The 25,345-nt window shown below is 37.5% G+C and overlaps 1 protein-coding gene across 1 annotated transcript in view; it reads left to right on the top strand.

Annotated features, from left to right (window-relative positions):
- Positions 1-25,345, top strand: part of CNTNAP2 (contactin associated protein-like 2) — a 2,354,843-nt gene that overhangs the window by 1,327,629 nt on the left and 1,001,869 nt on the right. Inside the window, exon 11 of the mRNA XM_018046828.1 lies at positions 13,145-13,316. Coding sequence (XP_017902317.1) covers positions 13,145-13,316 — 172 coding nt within the window. The remainder of the gene's footprint in view (positions 1-13,144; positions 13,317-25,345) is intronic.

The following is a 25,345-nucleotide window of genomic DNA, read 5'->3' as shown; positions in this document are numbered from 1 at the left end:
TTCAGTCCATGACACTTGGTTTAACATAAATGTGATTATCTCCTTCCATCCTGTATTCTCCTTTGCTCTTACGACCTAGTTCTCCCTCTTTTTGAACGTCAATAGTATCATTTGTATCATTTTATGTGTATGTCATTATTGTATTTTCAGGTTTTGTCTTGTTTGTCAGCTTTTTCTCCATCTGTGCCTTCCTGTTCTCCTCTTTCTGGATGTGTGTTCCCTTCAACACAAATTCTTTCGTTTTAATGTTGGTAACCTGCTTCGATTTTGTTTCTGTGAAAATGTCTTAATTTCTTCCTTTCTTGTGTGATAGTTTAGCTTGATGTGCAATTCTAGATTTGAATTTTATTTCCTTTAGACATTTTCAATATCTTATTCTACTGCATTCTACCTTTTTTCCTCCTTGTTAATGAGCGTCCTGTCTGCTTTAATATTGTTCCTTAGGAGTCATCTCTCTTCTCTTTTCCTGTTTGTATGCTTTTTGGTGGTTTGCTCTTACGTTTTTCTGTGTACGACTGATTGTTTTTTCTTTTTTTCTGATTGCATAAACTGTCATTTTATTAATAATAATTGAATTTGCTTCTATTTCCCCATAAGATCCATCAGTCTGTCCCTTCTTTGTCACATCTTAATTCATGAAATTAAAAAAGCACTTGATCCTTGGAAGGAAAACTATGACAAAGCCAGACAGTATGCTAAAAGGCCAGAGACATCACTTTGTTGACAAAGTGACACTAAATGTCCATTATAAAGACTGATTTCTTAAAAATATTTCGTTTGGGAATTGTAGTCCTCCCTGAGTCCAAAGTTTTAGTCTGTTCTGGAAAACTCTTAGACGTTCTGTCTTTGAATTCTTTCTCCATAATTCTCTCTTTTCTCTCCTTCTGAAATGTTAATAAAATGTTAGACCTCATTTCATCCTCCACATGTTAATATTTGTATTTAATATTTTAAATCACTTTTTCTTCTACACTAGATGTTCAGTCTATCAATTCACAAATGCGCACTATAGTTTTATCTCATCTGCCTAACATAACTGATGAAGTTTTTAATTTCAGTAATGAATTTTTATTCTTGGAGGAAGTATTTGATTATTTATCAAATATGACAGGTTCTATTTAATACTAACTCATTACTTTCTTATATATTTTGTTCCACCTTTTATTTTTTTTAAGTGATTTTTGAATGCTTTACGATATTCTCAATCCTAAAATTTATCTGAAATCCATAGCGGTCAGATTTTTCTCTGTGGTGTTTCTTTTGAATCATTTTCATTATGCATCTTCTCTAATATTTTATGCTAATATGCATAGATTATGTATTTAAATTGCTCTGGCTTTTATCTTCAGGAATCCTGTGATTCCAGGGTCAATCCTGAGAGAATTTATGCTTCCTTCAAAATATAACAGTTGAGAACTACTTCTTGTATTTTAATTTCTTGGCTTGGCGGTTATACCGTCTCGCCACTGTAAATTTGAAAGCAATTTTGTTGAGCAAACCTGTGGCTTATGAATTCTCAGAAAGTAGTTTCTTTTCTGTAGGTCGGTAGAAGAGAGACAAATTTCCTTGTCACATTTCTTTGCTGACTAGTGAATTTTTCTCCAATATCTGCTTCAGCTGAGATTTTAGCATTTTTAGGCTTTATGTTCTAGTGTCTGTGGCAAGGGGAGGGGTGTTGTTATTCCTTAAAGTCCAACACTTGATATCTAATTCTGCTTGGCCTTTAAAATCTAATACCTTCTGAATGCTAATAGCCCAGCATCGTCTGGCACCCTGCAGTTTAAAGTTAGTTGTTTGTTTGTTTGTTTTTTGAAACCCCCCCCCCCAACCACCACCACCAAAAGCTTCTCCTACCTTATTGGATATATACAAATATAATTTAAAAGGATGTGTGTTACATTTCATCTGGAATTTCTATGTGTTTTGAACTGAAAAAGCTTCAGGCTCCTCACATTACCATATCATAGAAAATGGAATTATCTGGAGATTATTTATTTTTATCTCTTTCCTAAATATTCTATAATAAGTTATTCTTGAATGTTAAATGTTATTAAATAAATTATCTCATAGCAAAGAGTTTCTGTTATGATAAAAAACACAGAGATGTAAAAATTTTACAAGTGAAGTTATATGGAACAAGTCTTTCTTTTTATGTAACTTATAATAGATAGTGTCAGCATTTTGGGGGAAATTATCACTTTTGGAGAGTACTGAATTAGTGAAATTTGAAGCTTCTGAAAAGTATTTTACCTTAAGACTCTAACGTCAGGCTTCATTGATGAACATGGAAACATTCTCACAACTGAAGAAAAGCATCATTATTGTACAGAATACAGAAGGTTGAAGTCTCAAACAATCACATCACAAGTAATAACATCATCATTATCAGCAACTATCATGACAACAAAGCAGGAGGGAAAAGGGAGGAAAAGGATGGGTTATGGACTCCTGTTTTCAGCCAAGCACCCTTCTAAGCACCAAAGCCAGAAGAGGCTGAAAAATGTTTTCAGGTTGACAAAGGCAAGAGCTAGTCTCACAAATGAAGCACTTCCTGCCTATCCAATTTCAAAGTAACTTCTGAAATAGATCTTTACAATCTGGTTTTGTATGAACTTGTTAAATTCCAGAACATTAAATATAGTCATATTAGTAGCATGCCAAAGCCAAGTAGAAATTATATTTGATTCCTTAGTATGTTGGACTATACATATTATTGTAATGTGGATAGTTGTGAATTTATAATAGTTATATAGATAGTTGTGAATTTATATTGCAATTCTAATTTATATTCCTATTTTCCTTTTTTCCCAGGCAAAAATACTAATAAGCAAAAACAGTCTTCTTCCTTCAAAATAGGACCATTTAATAAGAATGAGGAGAATCTAATTCTAATTTTCTTAAGCGAATAAAACAAGTCTCTCAAATATTAAAATGTTTTTGAATGTGAGAAATTGCCATGTTTCTTAATCAAAGCTGTGCAGTTAACAGGCTCCTAATGAAACTGGGAGAGTTGCAATTCAGTTCAGTTCAGTTGCTCAGTCGTGTCCGACTATTTGCGACACCATGGACTGCAGCATGCCCAGCTTCCCGGTCCATCAGCAACTTCCTGAACTTGCTCAAACTCACGTCCATTGAGTCAGTGATGCCATCCAACCATCTCATTCTCTGTCGTCTCCTTCTCCTCCTATCTTCAATCTTTCCCAGCATCAGGGTCTTTTCCAGTGAATCAGTTCTTACATCAGGTAGCCAAAGTATTGGAGTTTCAGCTTCAACATTAGTCTTTCCAATGAATATTCAGGACTGATCTCCTTCAGAATTGACTGGTTTATCTCCTTGCAGCCCAAAGGACTCTCAAGAGTCTTCTCCAACACCACAGTTCAAAAGCATCGATTCTTCGGGCTCAGTTTTCTTTATAGTCCAACTCTCACATCCATACATGACTACTAGAAAAACCATGGCTTTGACTAGACAGACGTTTGTTGGCAAAATAATGTCTCTGCTTTTTAATATGCTGTCTAGGTTGGTCATAGCTTTTCTTCCAAGAACCAACTGTCTTTTAATTTCATGGCTGCAGTCACCTTCTGCAGTGATTTGGAACCCAAGGAAATAAACTATGTCACTGTTTCCATTGTTTCCCCATCTATTTGCCATGAACTGATGGGACTGGAAGCCATAATCTTAGTTTTCTGAATGTTGAGCTTTAAGCCAGCCCTTTCACTCTCTTCTTTCACTTTCATTTTCACTCTCTTCTTTCACTTTCATCAGGAGGCTTTTGAGTTCCTCTTCACTTTCTGCCATAAGAGTGGTGCCATCTGCATATCTGAGGTTATTGATATTCCTCCCAGCAATCTTGATTCCAGCTTGTGCTTCCTCCAGCCTGGCATTTTGCACGATGTACTCTGTGTATAAGTTAAATAATGAGGGTGACAATATACAGCCTTAACATACTCCTTCCCCAATTTGGAACCAGTCTGTTATTCCATGTCCCATTCTAGGTGTTGCTTCTTGACCTGCATACAGATTTCTCAGGATTATTTTACGAAACTATGTAGATGTATATTAAAACACAATGTTGTATACCCTAAATATACACAATTTAATTTAAAAAAATACATTAAGCAAAAGGCAAGTGACCTGCTCAAGGCATAACTGTGTAACTGAATACATGCAGGATTGGGTTGGCAACCAGTTCTGCTGTTCTGAAGCCCATATGCCTGACCACTAAGATCATATTTTCAAAGTATTGTATAATTCCATAGACATCACCAAACAACTTGCACAGAAGAATCAAGAGGCAATATTATTTTATTTTGTGAATATATGAATGTTCTTGTCTATTTTGTATGTTACATATACTAATAGTATGGTCATATAGAATTAAAGTTATCAACTATAAAGTCTTTTATTTTGCATTTTGCACTCTCTATATATGAATACACAGCTACGTTTTTTAAAAGATCACTTAACATTTACAAAATGACATAAGGGGTTTCCCTGGTGGTCCAGTGACTGAGACTCCATGCTCCTATTGCAGGTGGCCTGGGGTCCATCCAGGTCAGGAAACTGGATCCCACATGCTGCAACTAAGAGTTCACAGGCTGCAATGAAGCTCCAGCACAGCCAAATAAAGAAATTAAATAAATATTAAAAAGACGTAAGAGTTTAATTATTCAGTTTGGTAATTCTGCTCTTCTTTTTATGGTGGCCCCAGGGCAGAAATGGCTTTTTAAATCACATTGTACAATTTGATTTGCAAATTGCTAACTATCCCAATTTGTCCAGATAGCTAGTGTGTTTCTCTGATTTCCTCTTGTTTTCCTATGTTCTTGTAGTTTTCTTCATGATTATTAAAAGACACTCTGAAATATGTCCTCTATCTTCTAAATTTAAGCTAATTTGGTATAAATACATTTTATATTTGTTATAAGTATTATATGAGAATAGGAGGGGAGACTCATAGATAATTTTATTTGAAAAATTGTAATCCTCCTGAGCCAATAAAGTTTTGATAAAGTGTTTTTTAATATATTGATATTAATGTTTGTTTAGTTTTAATATTCTAATATATATATTTTAAATTAATCTACCTGTAATTTCATAATACATTTTATGAAATTAATTTTAATTACAGAAAATCAAACTCATGCATACTATTTTAAAAATAATTTAAATTTTGTTTTCATAATATATGACACCATATTTTATACATCACTATAAATACACTTTGCACTTGGAAAACCAGAATATTAGAGAGAAAGAAAGACCTTGGAAATTATTTTAAAATCTTGCTAATTCATTTTATCAAATAAAGGCTCCTAATCAAGTTATAGCTTCCCTGGTGGTTCAGATGATAAAAAATCTGCCTGCAATGCAGGAGATGCAGGTTCGATCACTGGGTTGGGAAGATCCCTTGGGTACACACACACATATACTCACAGGCATTTTTTAAGCACTTACTTTGTAGTTATGTTCTTACTAATTCTTAACCTCCTGTGCTAGAGCATTATACGCTTTCCTATTTTATAGATAAAGAAAAAAGAAAGAGAGCACTTAGTTAATTTGCTCAAGGGGAAAAAATTGATAGAGACAAAATTCTTAACATTATATCTACTGTTCATTTATTATAAATAAACAGTAGATAAACATAAAGCAATAAATATAAATGACACACTAAATTTTAAAAAGCCAACAGACTATATTAAATAATTTATATAATTAAAATTAACTCATAAAAATTACCTCCAAAGATGTTAGCCTTTCACTCGTGTGCCACTGTTTTATAATGGGATGCTAGGATTGCTGTGCTTTTTGCTCTCCCATATGTTGTGTTCTATCTTTTTATTAATTTTGAAATTAATTTTTATTGGAGTATAGTTGCTTCACAATGTTGTGTTAGTTCTTACTGTACAGCAAAATGCATCAGCTATACATATACATGTATCCATTCTGGTCACCATGGTGGCTTAAGCTGAGTTGCCCGTTCTATACAGTATGTTCTCATTAGTTATCTACTTCATACATAGTATGAGTAATAGTGTTCTCTTTAAGCAATGCAATTTGTGATCCATACTCATTTCTCCAGTTTCCCATTGATCTAAACGGTAAACCTAAGTCAAGCCCCGCCTTTTGTAATTTGGATTCTGTGATCTTTGATATTATTACACATTCCTTCACTTCCTGGATACCACCCCTTGGGTTTTCTCTTGCCTCTTTCTTGGTTTTCTTCACTTGTTTGTTTTCTTGCTTCTCCCCATGACATGTAGATGATTTTTTGAGTTCCAGCCTTGAATTTCTTTGCTTAGCACACTATACAATTTCTTTATGCAGTCTCTTCCACCTTCATTACATAGTGAATGAAAAAAATCACTTCCAAATTCTGACCCCTTTCCCGACATCCGGATATTAATATCAACCTCTGGATTGAATATTTTATCTTTGATATCATAGTGATACTTCAGGCTTGAAAAGGCTAGCTTTGAACTCATCAGAGCCACCCACCATTTCTCCTCCCCTTTCATCCCACTCCTTAAAGACCAGATGCTTTTCCTGCATCTTCTTTTTTATGAAGGCAAAAGCATCCATCTAGCTGCTCACCCAGAAATCCGTCAGTCTAGTCACCTTTCTCTGTGCGGTGCTCATATCCAGGAGATCAGTCAGTTCTGTCATATCTTCCTATGAAATATTTTTCACCCATCCCCTCTACATCAGCTTTATTGACATACTTTAGATAAAGACATTGGAATTTGTCCAATGATTCTTTTGTAAAGCAACCCTCACCTCCAGTTTCCCTCTGCCAGCTTATTCTGATAAGATAAGCTTATTCCTATCTTCACCAGGAGAAAAATAACAAAAAACAAATTATTTCCATGCTCAAAATTCTTCAATGATTTTTTTGTTCATTCAATAGACAATAGTTGAGCCTCTATTATGTAAGAGATCTAGGAGTTTATATCCCAGTACAAAGACTGAAAACAATAAGCAAATATATAGTATGCAATGTGGTGGTGAGTTATGAAAAAATGAATCAGATAAGGGGATAGACTGTCAAAGGGATGGGAGAATATTCTTTAACTGGTGATCAGAGAAGGCCTCTCTGATAAGGTGACTGAAATTGAGTCTTGAAGGAAGTGAAGATGCAAGCTTAGATATCACCTCATTTCAGGATAAAAATTCAAACATATTCACTCGATCATTCACCTAACAAGTACAGAAGGATCCATCAAAGTCTTAAAATGGAGATTATATTATGTTATAAAGTGGAGCTTCAATCTGTTGAAAAATAATTTATTTCCAAATACTTTGTATCTTGGGATACAAAGTGATCCAGACACTTTGCATCTTGATCATCTCCCATGTATACCATCAGTTCAGTACAGTTCAGTTGCTCAGCCATGGTCAGACTCTTTGCGACCCCATGAATCACAGCACACCAGGCCTCCCTGTCCATCACCAACTCCCGGAGTTCACTCAGATTCATGTCCATAGAGTCAGTGATGCCATCCAGCCATCTCATCCTCTGTCGTCCCCTTCTCCTCCCGCCCCCAATCACTCCCAGCATCAGAGTCTTTTCCAATGAGTCAACTCTTCGCATGAGGTGGCCAAAGTACTGGAGTTTCAGCTTTAGCATCATTCCTTCCAAAGAACACCCAGGACTGATCTCCTTCAGAATGGACTGGTTGGATCTCCTTGCAGTCCAAGGGACTCTCAAGAGTCTTCTCCAACACCACAGTTCAAAAGCATCAATTCTTCAGTGCTCAGCTTTCTTCACAGTCCAACTCTCACATCCATACATGACCACTGGAAAAACCATAGCCTTGACTAGATGGACCTTAGTTGGCAAAGTAATGTCTCTGCTTTTGAATATGCTATCTAGGTTGGTCATAACTTTTCTTTCAAGGAGTAAGCATCTTTTAATTTCATGGCTGCAATCACCATCTGCAGTGATTTTGGAGCTCCAAAACATAAAGTCTGACACTATTTCCACTGTTTCCCCATCTATGTGCCATGAAGTGATGGGACTGGATGCCATGATCTTCGTTTTCTGAACGTTGAGCTTTAAGCCAACTTTTTCACTCTCCTCTTTCACTTTCATCAAGAGGCTTTTTAGTTCCTCTTGACTTTCTGCCATAAGGGTGGTGTCATCTGCATATCTGAGGTTATTGATATTTCTCCCGGCAATCTCGATTCCACCTTGTGTTTCTTCCAGTTCAGCGTTTCTCATGGTGTACTCTTTCTCATGATACAAGCTATGTATACCATAGCTTGTTTTAATATAAGTAGGTTGGTAGTTTTTATCATATGTGGTGTTTTCTCAACAAATATTTTTTTAATTCATATAGAAATAAGACAGTACAGTTGATGTCATGAAACTATTACACTAAAGAGGAAAAAGATACAATCAGAACCACACACACGTAAGTAAACAAACCAATCCAGATAAATACAGATTGTGACAGATTCTATGACAAGAAATAAGTTGCTGCGGAACTTGAATGAGAAAATGGATAGAATAATTTTAAGTACCACGGTTTTTGAAGTGGTCACCTCTCAGAAGGTGATATTTGAACTGACCTGAATCATAAGTCAGCCATGAAAAATGCAAAGAGGAAGAAAATTCCAGGTAGAACGGGCTTGGTTTTTCTGAAGCACAGACAAGAGAATGGGATGGCTGAAGCATAGTGAGCAAGAATAGACAGCTTTTAAAAAAAATTATAGTTGTATCAGTTTCCAGCATATATCAGTGTGATTCAGATTTTTTTGAGGAGGTTAAGAATGGACATCTTTTAGCATTTAATTAGAGCACTAACAAAGAAGACACTGATTGCTTCTGGGTGTAATCCTTCTGTGGATCATCTTCAGTGGATGGTAGGAACCGCCTCTATGTCGACCATATACACAGTTCCATCTAGATTTATTTCTTTATCTATCTGTATATACCGAAAACCACAATTGCACACTATAAATTCCAATATAAACCCATAGGACCCACTCAAGATCTCCCACTTTTCATTTGTACCCTCCTTTCCTGCCATTGTGAACCTGGCTCCCACTCTCTTCAATATATTTATTTGTTTGCTCCATCGATCTGTATTGCAGTCAGTCTCCTGGCCATGCCAGGTGGGTGTGTGTTTGACTGGCTGCAGGCATTAGCCACCACTGGGCTCACTCCTGGCTCACTCTAACACACTGCTTGTTTGGCCCCAACCTCCACCAGGGTGAATTATTTAGAAAGATTTGGTAAACAGTAGAGATTAGTAGAAAATTTGCACAAGATTATACTGAAAGGAAGACACTAAATGGTTTTGAGCATCTTTACAGCATTTCACTAGCCTTTCTCAACCTCCTAAACATCCCTACTTTAAAATAAGTATAGAGTCATGCAGGTGTGTATTTCCAGACATGTAAAATATTCAGCCTGTTGCCTATTGTTTGTTTTTTTGTTCCATCAAGTTAACATTATAGTTTAAAACTTAAATAGGCATTTGAATGTCAAAACAAATATCAGCATATTTTTCACTAATGTGTATCTGAGTTAAAATTTTAAAACTGTGAAAATGCACGTGTTTGTTTTGTCAATGAGAATAGCAAAGTGTTGAGCTTTAAATCAGGTATAAAGGTTTTATATGCTAAGTCTTAAGATGGAAATTTCAGACATACCAGTAAGGTAACATAATGGCCCAGCTCACTGATAGACGCAATTGAGAATGGCACGGTTAAAATTCACCGTGGGGGTTACAACATATTGTCAGATCATAGAACCCAATAACAACAACCAATATAGAAACATTACATTTTTTATTTCAAATACATAGATGTAGTAAATTTACGCTCTAAGCTGAAACAAATGACTTTACTTTTTTACTATATATAATTTTTATAATAATTTATCAAATTTTAATTGAGTTTGACCCTCTATCCATTTTATATCTATTCATTTCTGAACCTCACTATCCCAGATGCATTTTTCTTTTCCTCCAAACAACCCTGCTATTAATCTACTATGTTAAATCCTGAACTTTAGGGTACTCATTGAAAGAATCACACATACTATTGCATTAGGATTTTTACTGAAATTATATTTGACATAAAGGGAACTAATACAGAAAATAAATAATATGCTGTCCTTCATTTCAAGGAGAGGGGATTGGGCTAGCGTATCAGTAATTTCCAGTATCAGAGACACATCTTTAAGCCGTTAACTATAAGGGAGTGGTCAATATTCTACTAGTACAGTTCTCTTAAAAACTTGTAGGATACCTATAAATGTAATTAAGCTCTACTCCATTAAACAAAAGCCTTATCTACACTTTCATACAGATAAGTTTTTTTTTTCTTTTTTAACATTGGGCTTCCGCTAATATGCTGAGGAAGATTATTTTTAGAATCTTCATTGTTTAAATCAGGGGCTCGGTAAGACACACCGCTAAGCTACATAGAGGTTCTTTTGTCTGAATGCATGGTTCTTGGAAGCATTGTCTAATATATGTTGGAGGTCTTAATATGGATTTTATAGTCACACCTCATTATCATCTTTAGATCACGTTTTCCTGGTGGTTGAAATTTGCCTTGAAGAGATTTCTTAATTTTTGCATTGTTCAACATCTGGAGAGACTGAAGTTTAAGAAAATATTTTATGTTCAAATCCATTAAGACCTGGCTTCCTCATATTTGACAGTTTTCCTCTCCTTTTCCCCTATAAGCAGAAAGAAGGTAGCCAGAATACTATACACAGAAATATCCTCAGCTAATGATAAAGTTCATTAAGTGCAGTGATTTACTTTCAATATTATCACAGTGTTGCTGAACTTTCCACAGTAAGTTCCACTGCAACACAGTAAGGATCCAGCTTTCTTCCATTTCTGAGAACACCGTTTCCTCACCTTTCTTTCAGCCATTACTGATAACCCCTTCAAGAGCAATAAGTCTTCATGGCTACATTTTAATGGACATGTAGAAGTTTGTACTACAAGTATTTTCTCCTAGAATGTATCTCATGTAGGAAAACGAAAGGACTGGATAACTTCAAACTCCAAAATTCACCAGGAGTAAACAACATTGTGATGAGTAACTGATGAAGTCTTGTTTTATGAACTTAACCGTACTCAATCTGTAGTGATCTGTGTGTTACACAGCTGCCTTGCTTCAGAGAAGATCTTGTTCTCACAATACATCTACCCGTTTTGGAATACTTCAAAGCGAGTGTGGATATTTAGAGACTTCAAGTGTTCAAAAACCAGAATCAAGTGATCATCTTGTTAAGAATAGTCGATAAAGTTACAGCTGGATGTTTTTTCTCTGCTAAGTTTAGACATTAAACCCCATTCAATTTTATCTTGATTAGACAGATTGAAAATCATATGTATGCACACAGTTAGTCTAAATAGACAACTTAGCTAAGATCAGCAATTTTCTGAGGGGATTAAGTCAGTGTAAATGGGGGAAAAAAGTGACTCAGAAAAGAAAGAAGAAGAAAAAAGAATACCATATGTTTGACATTGAAATAGAGCCTTATATTTATTTTTAACTCAAGAAATTTACTTAAGTGTAGCCTTATTTTTAGTTAGTACTTTGTTGATAGAAAATGATTGTGTACACTTCTGTGATTAACCCTTAAAGAGGAATCAATTGATTATCATTAGGTTTTAATTATGTAACCCATTATTAAAGGGAGATTTCTTTTACTTTAAAACACTGTTACTAGTCAAACAAAATAGGACATTTTAAAAATCACTTAATGGGCAATTTCTGAAAAAGTTTTTATTGAAAATTCCCTTTTATCCAATTAATGGCACATCTTGATACCAAAGTCGCTCAGTTGTGCCCAACTCTTTGTGATCCCATGGACTATACAATGCCTCAGCTGGAAAAGAATCTGCCTGCAATGCAGGATACCTGGGTTCGATCCCTGGGTTGGGAAGATCCCTTGGAGAAGGGAAAGGCTACTCACTCCAGTATTCTGGCCTGGAAAATTCCATGGACTGTATAGTCCACGGGGTTTCAAAGAGCTGGACACGACTTAACGACTTTCACTTCGTTTGATACTAGCCACTTTGTATAAATTATTATTTTTTTTGCTGTAAATATAATATTAGATGGAAAAGATTGTCAGTAACTTGAGATTTTTAAGCAGAAAAATACTATCATTTAAATTTGCTCTGGTAGGTGAATTTTGTATAGGGACAATATGAAAAATAGCTTTGGGGGACTATGGAGATGTTTAATGGGATCAAGAAGATTTATTCCATATGGCCCACAGGTTTTTTATACATAACATGTATTACAATTTTTCTATTGAAAAGGCATAAGGCAATTGATTTTTGATGCTATTTTAAAGTTACTTTGCAATAAGATTTTGAAAAAGTTTCTAATCTCAGCCTTGGCATATGCACGTTCTACTCCATAATAGAACCAATAGTTTCTAATCCTCATAGAAATTTTGTCTTCTTGCCTTGTTATTCATCTTTTTAAAACTTTAGTTTTACTTCTTATCACTTTTGCTCCCTATATCATAGTAGGTACCTTACCTGAGATGGATATTCAGAGCAGGGTAACTGACCCTTATGCCTAAATTTATCTTTTTATGTTTCTTTGGGTTTTATAAATTGAGAAATTATTTGTAATGCAAATATTTCTTTGGATTGAGTTAGATATTAATTCATAAAAGAAGCCCACCTTAGTTGATAACAGTAAGTTTTAACTTCTTGACATCTGAATAACAGGCCTCTAACAAATTAAGAAAATAGACGTAAATATTGAAGATATAAAAGAAAGACGGTTGGATAGCTGGGAAAGGTCTAAAATCGTACCTCCTGATCTCTGAAGACAGAGTCAGATGAGGAAGTATAGCAATGAACAGAGGGACAGAGAGATTTGGCAGGGTGAAAAAGATGTCAAATGAGAAAATGCGAAGAATGCTAGACCCCAGAGACAAGCACTCACCTAGGTTCAACCCTCACGCCTTCCCCTGAAATAATACCGTTTTCTCAAAAGAATTCATTCTTCCCCATTGAATACAACATGAGTAGGATCAACAAAACACAGCAGTTGGATGCGATGGCTGTGCTCAGGGAAAACCACCCAGAGGAATTTTAGTGAAGCACGCCGCACACAGAATTGAACACTCCCATTTTTTTCTCTCTCACAGGTTATCTGAACCAGATGAATAACTCAAGTCACACTGTCCTTCAGCCTTCATTCCAAGGATGCATGCAGCTCATTCAAGTGGATGATCAACTCGTAAATTTATCCGAAGTGGCGCAAAGGAGGCCTGGAAGTTTTGCGAATGTCAGCATTGACATGTGTGCCATCATAGACAGGTAAGTGGTCTGTCTTCCTACCTCGAATTGCCAAACTTTCAAAATTCATGTTTTTGTTGTCGGACAAGTTAAACTCTGAAATGTACAACCCTATATGGGGCAAGGTGGCAGGAGCCGTTGGCCATGCCTGTGGTATATGTTTGTGATATTAGAAGTGATGTTCATATCAGGGCATGGTTATATACGACCGTCTATGATGTCATATTAATCCATTCAACCCTCCTTGGTGAATGTGATCATTTTGCATTTAGTTTTGCAAGTGACAGCTGGAAACAGAATTCAGCTTATTTTTAAATAAACTCTGCATATAAACTAGAGAAGGCGATGGCACCCCCACTCCAGCACTCTTGCCTGGCAAATCCCATGGACAGAGGAGCCTGGTGGGCTGCAGTCCATGGGGTCGCTAGGAGTCGGACACTACTGAGCAACTTCACTTTCACTTTTCACTTTCATGCTTTGGAGAAGGAAATGGCAACCCACTCCAGTGTTCTTGCCTAGAGAATCCCAGGGACGGGGGAGCCTGGTGGGCTGCCGTCTATGGGGTCGCACAGAGTCGGACACGACTGAAGCGACTTAGGAGCAGCAGCAGCATGCATATAAACTATGACCACAGCAGAAAGGTCCCCCTTCTCTTTGTCTTGGTCAGGACTTATCTTCAGTGTATGATCCCATATAAAGCCCCCTCTTAGAGGAAAAGAAATGTTGAAAATTATTGGCAGGCAATATGGGGATTTATTGAAGTAGGATATTTAATGTAGTTGAGTCTGCTTATAAAGTAGACTTAGTGAAATATAACAAGATCTCATCCTTATGAAGTGAAGTCGCTCAGTTGTGTCTGACTCTTTGCGACCGCATGGACAGCAGCCTGCACCAAGCTCCTCCGTCCATGGGATTTTCTAGGCAAGAGTACTGAACTGTCTTGCTATCTCATCCTTATAAGTTTTTACAAATCTGGGGGCAGGGGGAGACTTTTTATAAAAACTTAGCTGACCTCTTACATGGTGGAAAGATACAACTTTTATATGAAATATTATGGCAGCATTACATATACTACCATAACATGCTTCTAAGAAGTTCATTTTATTACAACATGAAAATATTTCATTTTGAGATGTATTTCCCACAAAAAAAAACTACATCTAACTATGGATTGAATTTAACCTGGTGGATTTAGGTGATGGTCTATCCTATTTTCAAATCTTTTATGAGAAGATTATCTTATTCTGAAAAAATTTTTAATTAATTTTATATTTTGAAAATTAAAGTTCCACAAGTCTCAGTCTGTCCCCAAGAAAATATAGATCTTAAGTCTCTTCTAACCTTACTTCACTCTTGAGAGTCCCTTGGACTGCAAGGAGATCCAACCAGTCCATTCTGAAGGAGATCAGCCCTGGGTATTCTCTGGAAGGAATGATGCTAAAGCTGAAACTCCAGCACTTTGGCCACCTCATGCGAAGAGTTGATTCATTGGAAAAGACTGATGCTGGGAGGGATTGGGGGCAGGAGGAAAAGAGGACGACAGAGGATGAGATGGCTGGATGGCATCACCGACTCGATGGACGTGAGTTTGAATGAAGTCCGGGAGTTGGTGAGGGACAGGGAGGCCTGGCATGCTGTGATTCATGGCGTCACAAAGAGTCGGACACGACTGAGCGACTGAACTGAACTGAACTGAAACTTACTTCATTTAATAGGAGATCCTTGGGGAAGCCATATAGAGACATAAAATGAATCTTAAAAATATATAAAATAATCAATTATGAAATAAGCTTGCTTTATATAATCTTAATCAAGTAGTATTCATGTGAATGATAAATTAGAGTTTATGATGTCTGAAGAATGTAAATTTTTAAAGCTTTAATATGTTTATAATAAGGCATAGCATAGTGCTTATTTTTATTGCATTTATGCAAATATAGGTACTTATAGCCTAAACCATTTATACTTAAACAGAGCAACGAACAATTTTAATAAAAATATACTCCTAATTTTTGAACCATCAATAATGTAATAGTTGTTATTTCTGCCTAAAGCAAGTGGTGGTAATAATCACATAAACTGAAAAATGTATTTTCTAAGAACATATATTCTTATATTCTCTGTGTATTCATAAATTTTAATAATGATTTTCCATACAGGAAGATTTCCCCTCTTAGTAATGGATAGTAACGAGTCACTTTAGTACCTTGTTTATTTTCTATGTCAGTAACTTTAATGATACAATAATTTCTGTCAATAATACCCAAGTTAGTTCATCTAGCTTTTGTAAACTGGCTAGGTTTTATGGTGATGCTGTTATTTCACTCCAAACAGCATGTTTCCTGGGAATTGTGTTTAAATTGTTTGCTACCGAGGAAGTGTGGGTGAAGTGTTGCGATTTCACTGTTGTACACCCATGGCAATATTAGACGTTAAAATGTCTCCAAAAGAATGAATGAGATTTTGGTAAATGAACCAGGCCCTCCTGGTAAGGAGAAGAATACAAGAGACAATGTGGAATAGGGATGCACATTTCAGTTTGGGGCAGGTACAGGAATATACGAAGTGTTCTTTTGCCAAACTGGCTCCGTGCCGTTGTCTGTGTTGCTGAGTGACCTGTAGCTGACGGAATAAGGAATACATCTTTCTTATCCTGCAGGGTGCTAACCCAGAAGAATGCCTATGCAGAAGTAATCACCTCTGATGCATCGCCAGTTTCCTAAACCCACTATTGAATACCTTCTCGGCTTGTCTTGTTTTTTGAGGGCATTGACTTTTTTTTTTTTTTTTCAGGTATAATTGCCCTATATCATTATATTAGAGTTTCAGGTGTACAACATATACAGTGAAATGATTACCAGAGCAGTGATTTCTGTACATTAATTAACAATGTATTAAATAGCAGATTCCTTTTTCACCAACATATGCACAGTTCTGTCTTAATCTGTGAAGTGTTGTGTTTTTGCATGTAGAATTCAGAGCTATATTCACCTTATTTAAGCCATTGAGGTGCTCATTGCTGAGCTCACCTTTAATCTTTCTTTGCATAGGAGAGTACCCGGGCCATTACCTTGTCTTCACACAGCTCTGACCCATCCATGACTCCTTAATGAAACATCTCTGGCTCATCTCTGGTTTAGTCTTACGCCCTTACTAACTGAAACTTTGCAACTGCCATGCTACCATTTTATTTTCAAACTACCTAAATTCTCCTTGAGCAGCCCTACACTGGCTCTTTCTTACTTTTATCCTTTCAAATTTCAGCTTGATTGATTTGAGAGCTATTTTTGAAAAAAAAATTTAAAAGGGGAAATTGAAAACATAGGATAAAAAATAGAAATCACAAGTGTGATTTTTATAAAATGTTTAGAGATTATAGGAGCAGCTGCATTGATTTTATGAGTAGAACTTAGGAAAATAATTTGGGAAGACAATTGCAAAAGAGTTTTGCTATGTGTGATACTGAAATATTCTATGGTTTGAACTTTTTTATGGGGGGGAGTGGATTTACATGCGCCTTGTTTTGTTTATATATTTGCTTTCTGAACATGACATTGAATCAAGGAGAGAGCAAGCATGCCAAGCTGCAGAATTATGTGTTTAGTAGTACTTTCTGAGTGCATCTATGGTGCCAGGCACTGTTCTAGGCACTTAGGTTAATTGACCAAAACAAAGATCCTTGCACTTGTAAATCTCACATTCTGGGAGAAGGGGAGGAAGCAAAGATGTGATAAATTAACATTATAGTAAGTTAGTAAAAATACGTGCTATTTAGAAAAAAGAAAAAAAGTTGGGCTAATCAAGGAGGACTGGCGTTTTAAAGAGATTGATGTTGGATTGTAGTTTAAAGAGGCTGGTTAATGTTGACTTCATTTGTGAATTCAAGAACCGAAAGAAGTATGCATGTATACTCAGTCATTCCGTTGTTTCCGACTCTTTGCAACCCCGTAGACTATAGCCTGCCAGGCTCTCTGTCCATGGAATTTTCCAGGTGAGAATATTGGAATGGGTTGCCATTTTCTACTCCAGGGGATGATCTTTCTGACCCGAGGATCAAAGCCAGGTCTCTTGTGCCTCCTGTTTACCTGTTTGTAGGAGACCCAGGTTCAATCCCTGGGTCAGGAAGATCCCCTGAAGAAGGAAGTGGCAACCCACTCTAGTACTCTTGCCTGGAAAATCCCATGGACAAAGGAGCCTGGTAGGCTACAGTCCATGGGGTTGCAAAGAGTTGGACACGACTGAGAGACTTCACTTTCTACCTGTTTACCAGGTGGATTGTTTACCACTGCACCACTTGGGAAGCCCGGAAAAGGTAGAAGAATTCACCAATTTGGGGGGAAACAATTATAGGAAAAGAGGCTAGTCAATGAAACAAGGCTGTCTGGCATCATCTAGGATCAGCAAGTGGCTTGGGTGGCAGGTTTGCAAGGATGAGGAGCAGATCCCCAAAAGAGGCCAAGACAATCATAGAGGCCAGGTCCTGGAGACCTGTAGGTCACCATAAGACAATCATAGAGGCCAGGTCCTGGAGACCTGTAGGTCACCGTAAGACAATCATAGAGGCCAGGTCCTGGAGACCTGTAGGTCATCGTAAGACAATCATAGAGGCCAGGTCCTGGAGACCTGTAGGTCATCATAAGACAATCATAGAGGCCAGGTCCTGGAGACCTGTAGGTCATCATGAGGATCTGGCTTCCATTCTGAGAGAAGTAGGGAGGCATTGCAGGTTTCTGAGTAGAGCAGTGGCACAATTTACCTTACAGTTTTGAAGGCTAACTCTTGTCTGTGGGAAGAGGAAAGGTAGAAGCTGGGGGCCAGTGATAGTAACCCAGGTAAGAGAGGCTGTGTCCAGAGGCCAGGGCGCTAGCACAAGAGAGAGTGTGGTGTGGCCAGTTCTGAGTACACTGAGAAGGTGGGGTCAGTAGGGCTTCTTAATGGACTAGGTTCCAGCCCTGAGAAGAAGAGGCGACGTGACGATAAACCAAATGATTTGGCAACAGCAACTGGAGGGAAGGAGTTACCATGTCCTCTGATGAAAAGGCTAGTGGTAGAGAAGGTTAGTCATGGGGCAGAAGGGAAAATGAGGAATTCAGTGCTGGGCATGAGTTGAAAGGTCTGTTGACATCTAAGTGGACATTTCAAGAAGATAGTTGGATACACACAACTCACAAGCACACAGCTGCCGATTAAACAATGAGATGCTGCGTCTGATAAGATCATCACATTCATCTTTTGACGACCTCTGGTTTCTTTTGCTGTATTTCATAAAGAGCTGTGGAACTGGAAAGGGAGAGGGTACGTAGTGGACAAGAAGCCTCTTCCAACATCAGAAGCCTGTAGCTTTACCCTTTGAGTGAGACCCTGCTCTTAAGGAAGAGGACTTCATCAAACCATCAGTTGCCAGAGTGTATCTAGCAGATAATCTTGTTTCTCCTTGCACAAGTACCGTCTTTCATCTGTTCCTAGTGCCTGGCATTTTTCCTTCTCTGTGGCAAACATCTCCAGGCACCAGACTCAACTCTTGTCCTCCACCCACTTCCTTCTATCCTTTTTCTGGGTGTGAAAATCTGAGCAAAAAAAAAAAAAAAAAAAAAAAAAGCCTTCAGAAGCATCCCTATTAAAGTTAGGTTTATGCACTTCTTCCTGGAAGGGAGAACCGAAGGAGAACCAAGGGGCATCTCAGATGACGTGGAGGAGAAAGGGAGTGAGGAAAGAGGTGTGAGGGTCTGAGTAAGTCCTAGAAGGGTCCTGGCAGGTATCGGGCATAATTTTTAAACTACAAGAGTTGCTGCACCATAAGGTGAAATTTGTGAATCCCTGTAGAGCTCGTATTTGATTTGTTTATCTATGTTTCTAATTCAGGACACATGGAGTGAAGAAGCTGGTGTGAAAATATTTTGAGCTGAAGTAGGTGGTGTTCATGACTGGTTAGGCAAAATTTTTGTTTTGTGAGTCGCAGAAAAGTCTGTTTTGCTAGCTGTGACTTCTGTATCAAGCCTAAGATCACCCTCATAGGTTAGCTGCCAGAGAGAGAGAGACTTTGCTTGTCGTCCACAGCAGTGTTGGGTCATGGTCCTAGTTAATGACAGGTAAGCAGAAGTCAGATAACGTGTTCTGAGAAAGCGTTTGTTTTTCTAATACAGAGGTTCCACCCTCCCCCTCCATTGTCCTTGTTCAAATATAGATACCATGCCTGGAGCGGTATGATCAAGAAAACCAGAGCTCCAGTGAACCAGAGTCAGTAACCACTTGTCCTCCTTTTTGTGTGGGAAGAAAAGCAACCGTTGTTTATTTAAATCACTGTGAGTCAAACATTACTTTTATCGAAGCTGAAAGCATCTGTGCTTTCTTCATCCTCCATGTCTAAAATCAACCAATACCATCATTTTACCAGAACATAGAGGAACAAATTACTAATTATGAAAATGACTTTGAAAGAGAAGATGATACATTTATTTTCAGATGTATTAAGCTGCATCCCAGTGACGTCCTTTGGAGATTGGAACTTGGGGACTAAATGGCTGTTTAGAGGACAAAGCAAATTCATATTGTTAATCAGCCTCTGGTAGAAAAAGCAGTTAATTAGAGTCTTCTTTACCTTTCCTATAACCTCCCATGTAAATATATTAAGAAACAAAACCAGGAAATGTCTGGATAGCACAGAGAGCGGAAAGGAAGAGTAAACATCACGGCTTAAGGGCAGCCCACAAAATTACCCCTTGAGAAACTGTGAATAGATTGGATCCTATTTCTGAGTTAGTAATTAAGTCTTCAGTTTATTTTTGGATGGCAGTGCATAATCACAGACCCCGTTTTTATTTTTTAATTCAATGCTTTCTTTTCCAGAATATCTACCAAGTTTGTTTGATTTTCTTTTCCTTGAAAGGAAAGAATAAGTAACTGATTTTTTATAAGAGCACTTAAATGAGAGTTGGATAGATACAGTGTGAGATGCTTCAAGACGAAGCTAATTCTGCTGGAAAGGTGAACAGTGCATAAGTGGATTAATACCAAGGATTTGGAAGGCGGTCATGACTTTATACAACAAGGTTAAGATTTACAGTCCTGAGATGAAGAATGCGTGTAGCATCTTTTTTTTTTAATTTTTTTAAATTGATCCTCATTTGTTCATAAGCTCCCATTCCCAGTGTATAGCAGCAAAAAATATTGGAACACATACAGTTCAGGTGCCCTAATAACTACGTATATATCCATATACATATGTGTGTGTGTGTGTGTGTGTGTGTGTGTGTGTGTGTGTGTGTATAAAGTCAATATGTGATTCAAACTTAGTCAAAGCCAAGCTGCCATTTGGGGCTACTATCCCATTTTACGTGTCCTCCTTGACTCTTCCCATTTAGCCTTTTGGTCAGGCCCAGGCAACTTACATCACATCAGCAGAGGAGTGGGTTTCACTCACATGCTCTGCTCAGGCTCCTTCTGGCCTCCCCTGGGGGTGCCCTGGCAGCTTTGTCTTCAGGAGCCAGCCCCACTGCCCTGCAGTTCTTCCTTCTGGCTGTGGGATCAGTCCTGGCTTGTGCCCGGCTCAGGTTTGGGGATTGGAGTAGGAAGGTAACTCATCCCAGTTTGCCAGGGACCATCTTGCTTCATTGGAAAAGACTTTGATGCTGGAAGGGATTGAAGGCAGGAGAAGAAGGGGACAACCAAGGATGAGATGGCTGGATGGCATCACTGACTCGATGGACGTGAATCTGAGTGAACTCCGGGAATTGGTGATAGACAGGGAGGCCTGGGGTGCTGCAATTCATGGGGTCACAAAGAGTCAGACATGACTGAGCGACTGAACTGAACTGAACTGATCTTGCTTTTAGGATTGAGGGTGTTTGACCTAGAGAAACCCCCATGGTTCTGAGTAAACCGAGATGGTTGGTCACTCAAGATCTGTGTCCTCTCTGGGCAAAGATCTTCTCCTGAGTCCTTTATCTTGTCTACTGGCCATCCAAGCATTTTCACATACCCTACTGGGACACTCAGGGATTTTGAGATCTTTTGCAAACTGCGTAAAAGCTGAAATTAATGATGGTTTGTGCCTGGCTGTGGGTATGGGGAGTGGCGATGACTATCTTAGGGCCCCCTCTGCCTCAGCTCCATTCTACTCTGTACAACTCAAGCTGACATGGGCCTCTTAGAAATCAGGTTCCCAAATGTGGAGAGGGAGGCGCAGGCCGCCACCTCCCGAGGATTTGTAAGTCTCTGCTGAGATCCATTCAGTCAATATGCACTTCTTAAGGCTCACTCAGGGAACATTTCTTCCTGGAACTTTAATGCTAATGGAGGGAGGTCACTCATCAGACCTTAAGCTGTCCTAAGACGTTCCTCTCTTTTGTTCTCAAAGACAGATTTCTTTCAACCCCGATTCACAAAACTGAACCCACAAATTGAATCTGCTAAGTTTTTTGTTTTTGTTTTCTTTCCCCTATTCCAGTGTCCAGAGGTAAATTCTCCCAGCCCCTCCTCTTTGTGAAAAACGGCACTGATCAATTGAACCAGAAAGATAAATAAAATAAAAACTTTGACTTGAAATATCTAAAAAGTATTTCCACTGTAGGAAAAAGGAAAGTCTGTCTCACAAACATGGGTGTTTCTGTAGTGACACTATTTATGCCAGAGTTTCTGCTGCATCTGGATATTGCTGCCTACAAATCGCCACCCAGTGAGCCTGACATCTTTTCATAGGTTTCCAGCCTAGCCATGCCTTCCATTCGACTCTACAAATGTTCATGTCAATTAGACTGGTGTCGAGCTGTGCTTCTGCTTCTCATTTTGTCTTCTATCATTAGATTCTTATTACCAAAGTGTAGGTTTCCAGGAATATCTTACTTCCCTTCATAATAATTATGCAAAAGTGCTTAAAAGAGGCAGAAAGTCTCTCAGATGAACTTCACATTATTCAGAACTTCATGCCTGTTCAAGTCTGACTTCACTGTGGCTCTGACCCATCAAACTTCAAAGCAGCAAAGAACAGGTCAGCTAGAATTCATTCCCTGAGAACTGGAGCCAGCAAGCAATTTTCCTGGTGTGAAGCTAGAGTTCTTTTTAGGAAACACCCTTCAAAAATACCCCTAGGATAGAAGGTATTCAGGGTCCTAAAACCAGATCTCCAGCTCAAAATAAAAAATATTAAAAAGACTAGTTACCTAATCCAGTCATAATTTTCTTACATGACATTCATACTGGGATTCCTTATTGTTACCTGCTTTGTCTTCTCCCCTTATCTCTGTTTACTCCCTGTCTGGGACTCCATCAATTTTATATTGCAAATGGCTGTGTTCATTCCTCCTTTGGGCTAAATTATGTATTAGTGCATGCATGCTAAGTCGCATTAGTCATGTCTGACTTTGCGACACTATGGACCATAAGCCCACCAAGTTCCCCTGTCCATGGGACTCTCCAGGCAAGAATACCGGAGTGGGTTGCAAAGCCCTCCTCCAGGGGATCTTCCTGACTCAGGGATCAAACTTGGGTCTCCTGCATTACAGGTTGATTCTTTGACTTCTGAGCCATGAGGTAAGTCAAAATTATTTATTAGTAGTTTCATGGAGAGGCGTATTTTCTCATGCTAGATCTGATTCATTGTTGATGTTAGAAGCATGTCTCTTTGTATAAACATTCTTGGCCTCCCAAGCTAACCCCAGGCAACCCTTTGGTCTTTAATTGCATTGCCAGAGCGATTTGGTTTCTTACAGAAGGATCTAGAGAGGAGTTACCTGTTTATACTTAAACATTCAAACCATAGTCATCTATTGTAGCAAAAAAATACATAAAATTCGGTGACCTAAAATATTATATACCAGGTGAACCCATGTTCAAATCAGTTGCCTCTCTGAAGTGATCTCAGAGTGGCTTTATTTTTAAGTACAAATAAAGTACTAGAGTGACAAAACTTGTTTTTATTAAGAAAATACAGTAGTGAAATGTCAGAGGAGATAACCCTCCTAGGAGAAAAAGGGGAAGAAAAGCTTGAATTAACCATTTTAAGATTCAACAGCAGCCTTATTCTTCTTTGATGTATTCCATGTATGAGGACAAAAGAAAACTGAATTTGCTTTTGGTGTGGCATATAGCTATGCTTTGACATTTAAATCCCAAGGAAGGCCTGGTGCATAAAAGCAATGTCAGAAAGCAGTTATGTGTTTGAAGATAAGCAGGAAGGAAAAAGATAAATAATTTTAATATGTAGCTAAATCAACTACAGAGAGATTTAAATGAGTCATTAAATTTTATTTCTTTCTTTTGATATTAGATTACCTGAAGGATAGAAACAAAAGCAAGTGATTAAAGAATATATTTAAAACATCTTTCTTAACAAATATTTTCTTCTTAAGATAATTGCTCTTGTCAATTTCTTAGTTATATTGCAAAAGTTTGAATGAACTCTAAGAACTCATTTAATTACCCTACCCTTAAACTGACTTTATGGATTAATAGACACTCACTGTTTGCTTTTTAAAATGTTAGTAGTGATCCCGTAGCCTGGTGGATGAAGAATTGGAGCTAGTAGGCTACCATTTTTCACTCCTCATAATCCCGCAAGTGTTGTGTGGGAGTGAAGTATTCATTCCCAGATTCATTTATGCAAGCCATACTCGTGATTGTAATAACATGCTCTAATTAAATATTACTAATTTAATACTATATTAGATTAAATATTACTAATTTAATCTAATTAAATACTACACTTTCAAGTAGGTAGGGACAAAAAAAGATCATTTCCATTAGAGCCAAATTAAAGGGTTGTAGAAAGGCAAAATAAAACCATCAGTTTGAAAGTGAAAGTGAAGTCGTGTCCAGCTCTTTGGGACCCCATGGACTATAGCATACCAGGCTTCTTCGTCCATGGGATTTTCCAAGCAAGAATACTGTAGTGGATTGCCATTTCCTTCTCCAGCCATCAGTTTAGATATGCACAAAGTGTTAGTAGCTCAGTCCTGTCAGACTCTGTGTGACCCCATGGCAAATATCAAAACTTGCAGGTTCATTGGTAACTTTAGTTTTCACTGCACTTTAAGAAATCAAGACTGAAAACTGAAGGTGATGGAAATGGTTCATGAAAAAGAAAAAAAAAAAAACGCTGGCTGATTGGATTGTACCATTTCAATCAGCACGCCCATAACCAATGACTCCAGAGCAAATTGCTCTGGCAAGTTGTTATTGAATTAATACAATGAAGGGTTTTAAGTTACTTAAAATGATTAAGGTAAGTATTTATCTAATGTTTACTTTCTTTATTCTTTACTTCTCTTATTTGAAAAATAAGAAAGTAGAATTCACGTTTTTCTTTTGTTTTCTGTATTTCAAATAATGGAAGCAGAAAGTGGGGGAGGGAAAGGAGAAAGGAAGGAAGATGAAGGGAAGGGATGAGGGGGAAACTATTAATTCACATTGCTCTTTGGTTTAATGATATTAGACATTATCTACTTTCATTAAAATAGAAATGAGGATAAAAATGAAAGAAGGCTATTAATATTTACTATGGCAGTTTAAAAATGACATTTTCTTTGAGAATTATCCTTTGCTATTTAAATTATCCATGACCTGAGAAGAAGGGGAGAGGTATCATAGATATTTCTGTGTCAGGAAAACAGTTTTATTAAGACTTGGGACATGTCATTATTATTATTTCATTTGTTAATTGAACAAAACTACTTCTTCCTGTAATTATGTTTATACTACCTAAAAACTAGTTTAAAGAGGGTAATAAGCTTAAGATTTTAGATAACATTGTCTAAATTCTGTAAGGTACCTATTGCCAAATTTGAGATAAATACTTCTTTGTTGTCTTGTGTCTATGAATTCACTGAGGAACTGATTAGAGTTTGAATTTCATTTTGTTTACATCAAAAGGAATGTTACATGAGCAGGAGCTGCAGATGGAAGAGGTGGGGAATACGTGTGCATTAGTTTGGAATGTTGTTAAAAAGTGAATCGGTAAAAAATTGTAACAAATTATGGTATCTGAAAAGTGGTCTCTCTTTTCAGTTGTATCTTTAATCAGTAAATACATTTATTTGCATAGTGTGAACGTCCAG

The sequence above is a fragment of the Capra hircus genome, chromosome 4 (genome assembly GCF_001704415.2).
Source record: "Capra hircus breed San Clemente chromosome 4, ASM170441v1, whole genome shotgun sequence".
NCBI lineage: Eukaryota > Metazoa > Chordata > Mammalia > Artiodactyla > Bovidae > Capra > Capra hircus.
Note: the sequence above shows the minus strand (reverse complement) of the source record. Positions and strands in the feature narration are given on the sequence as shown.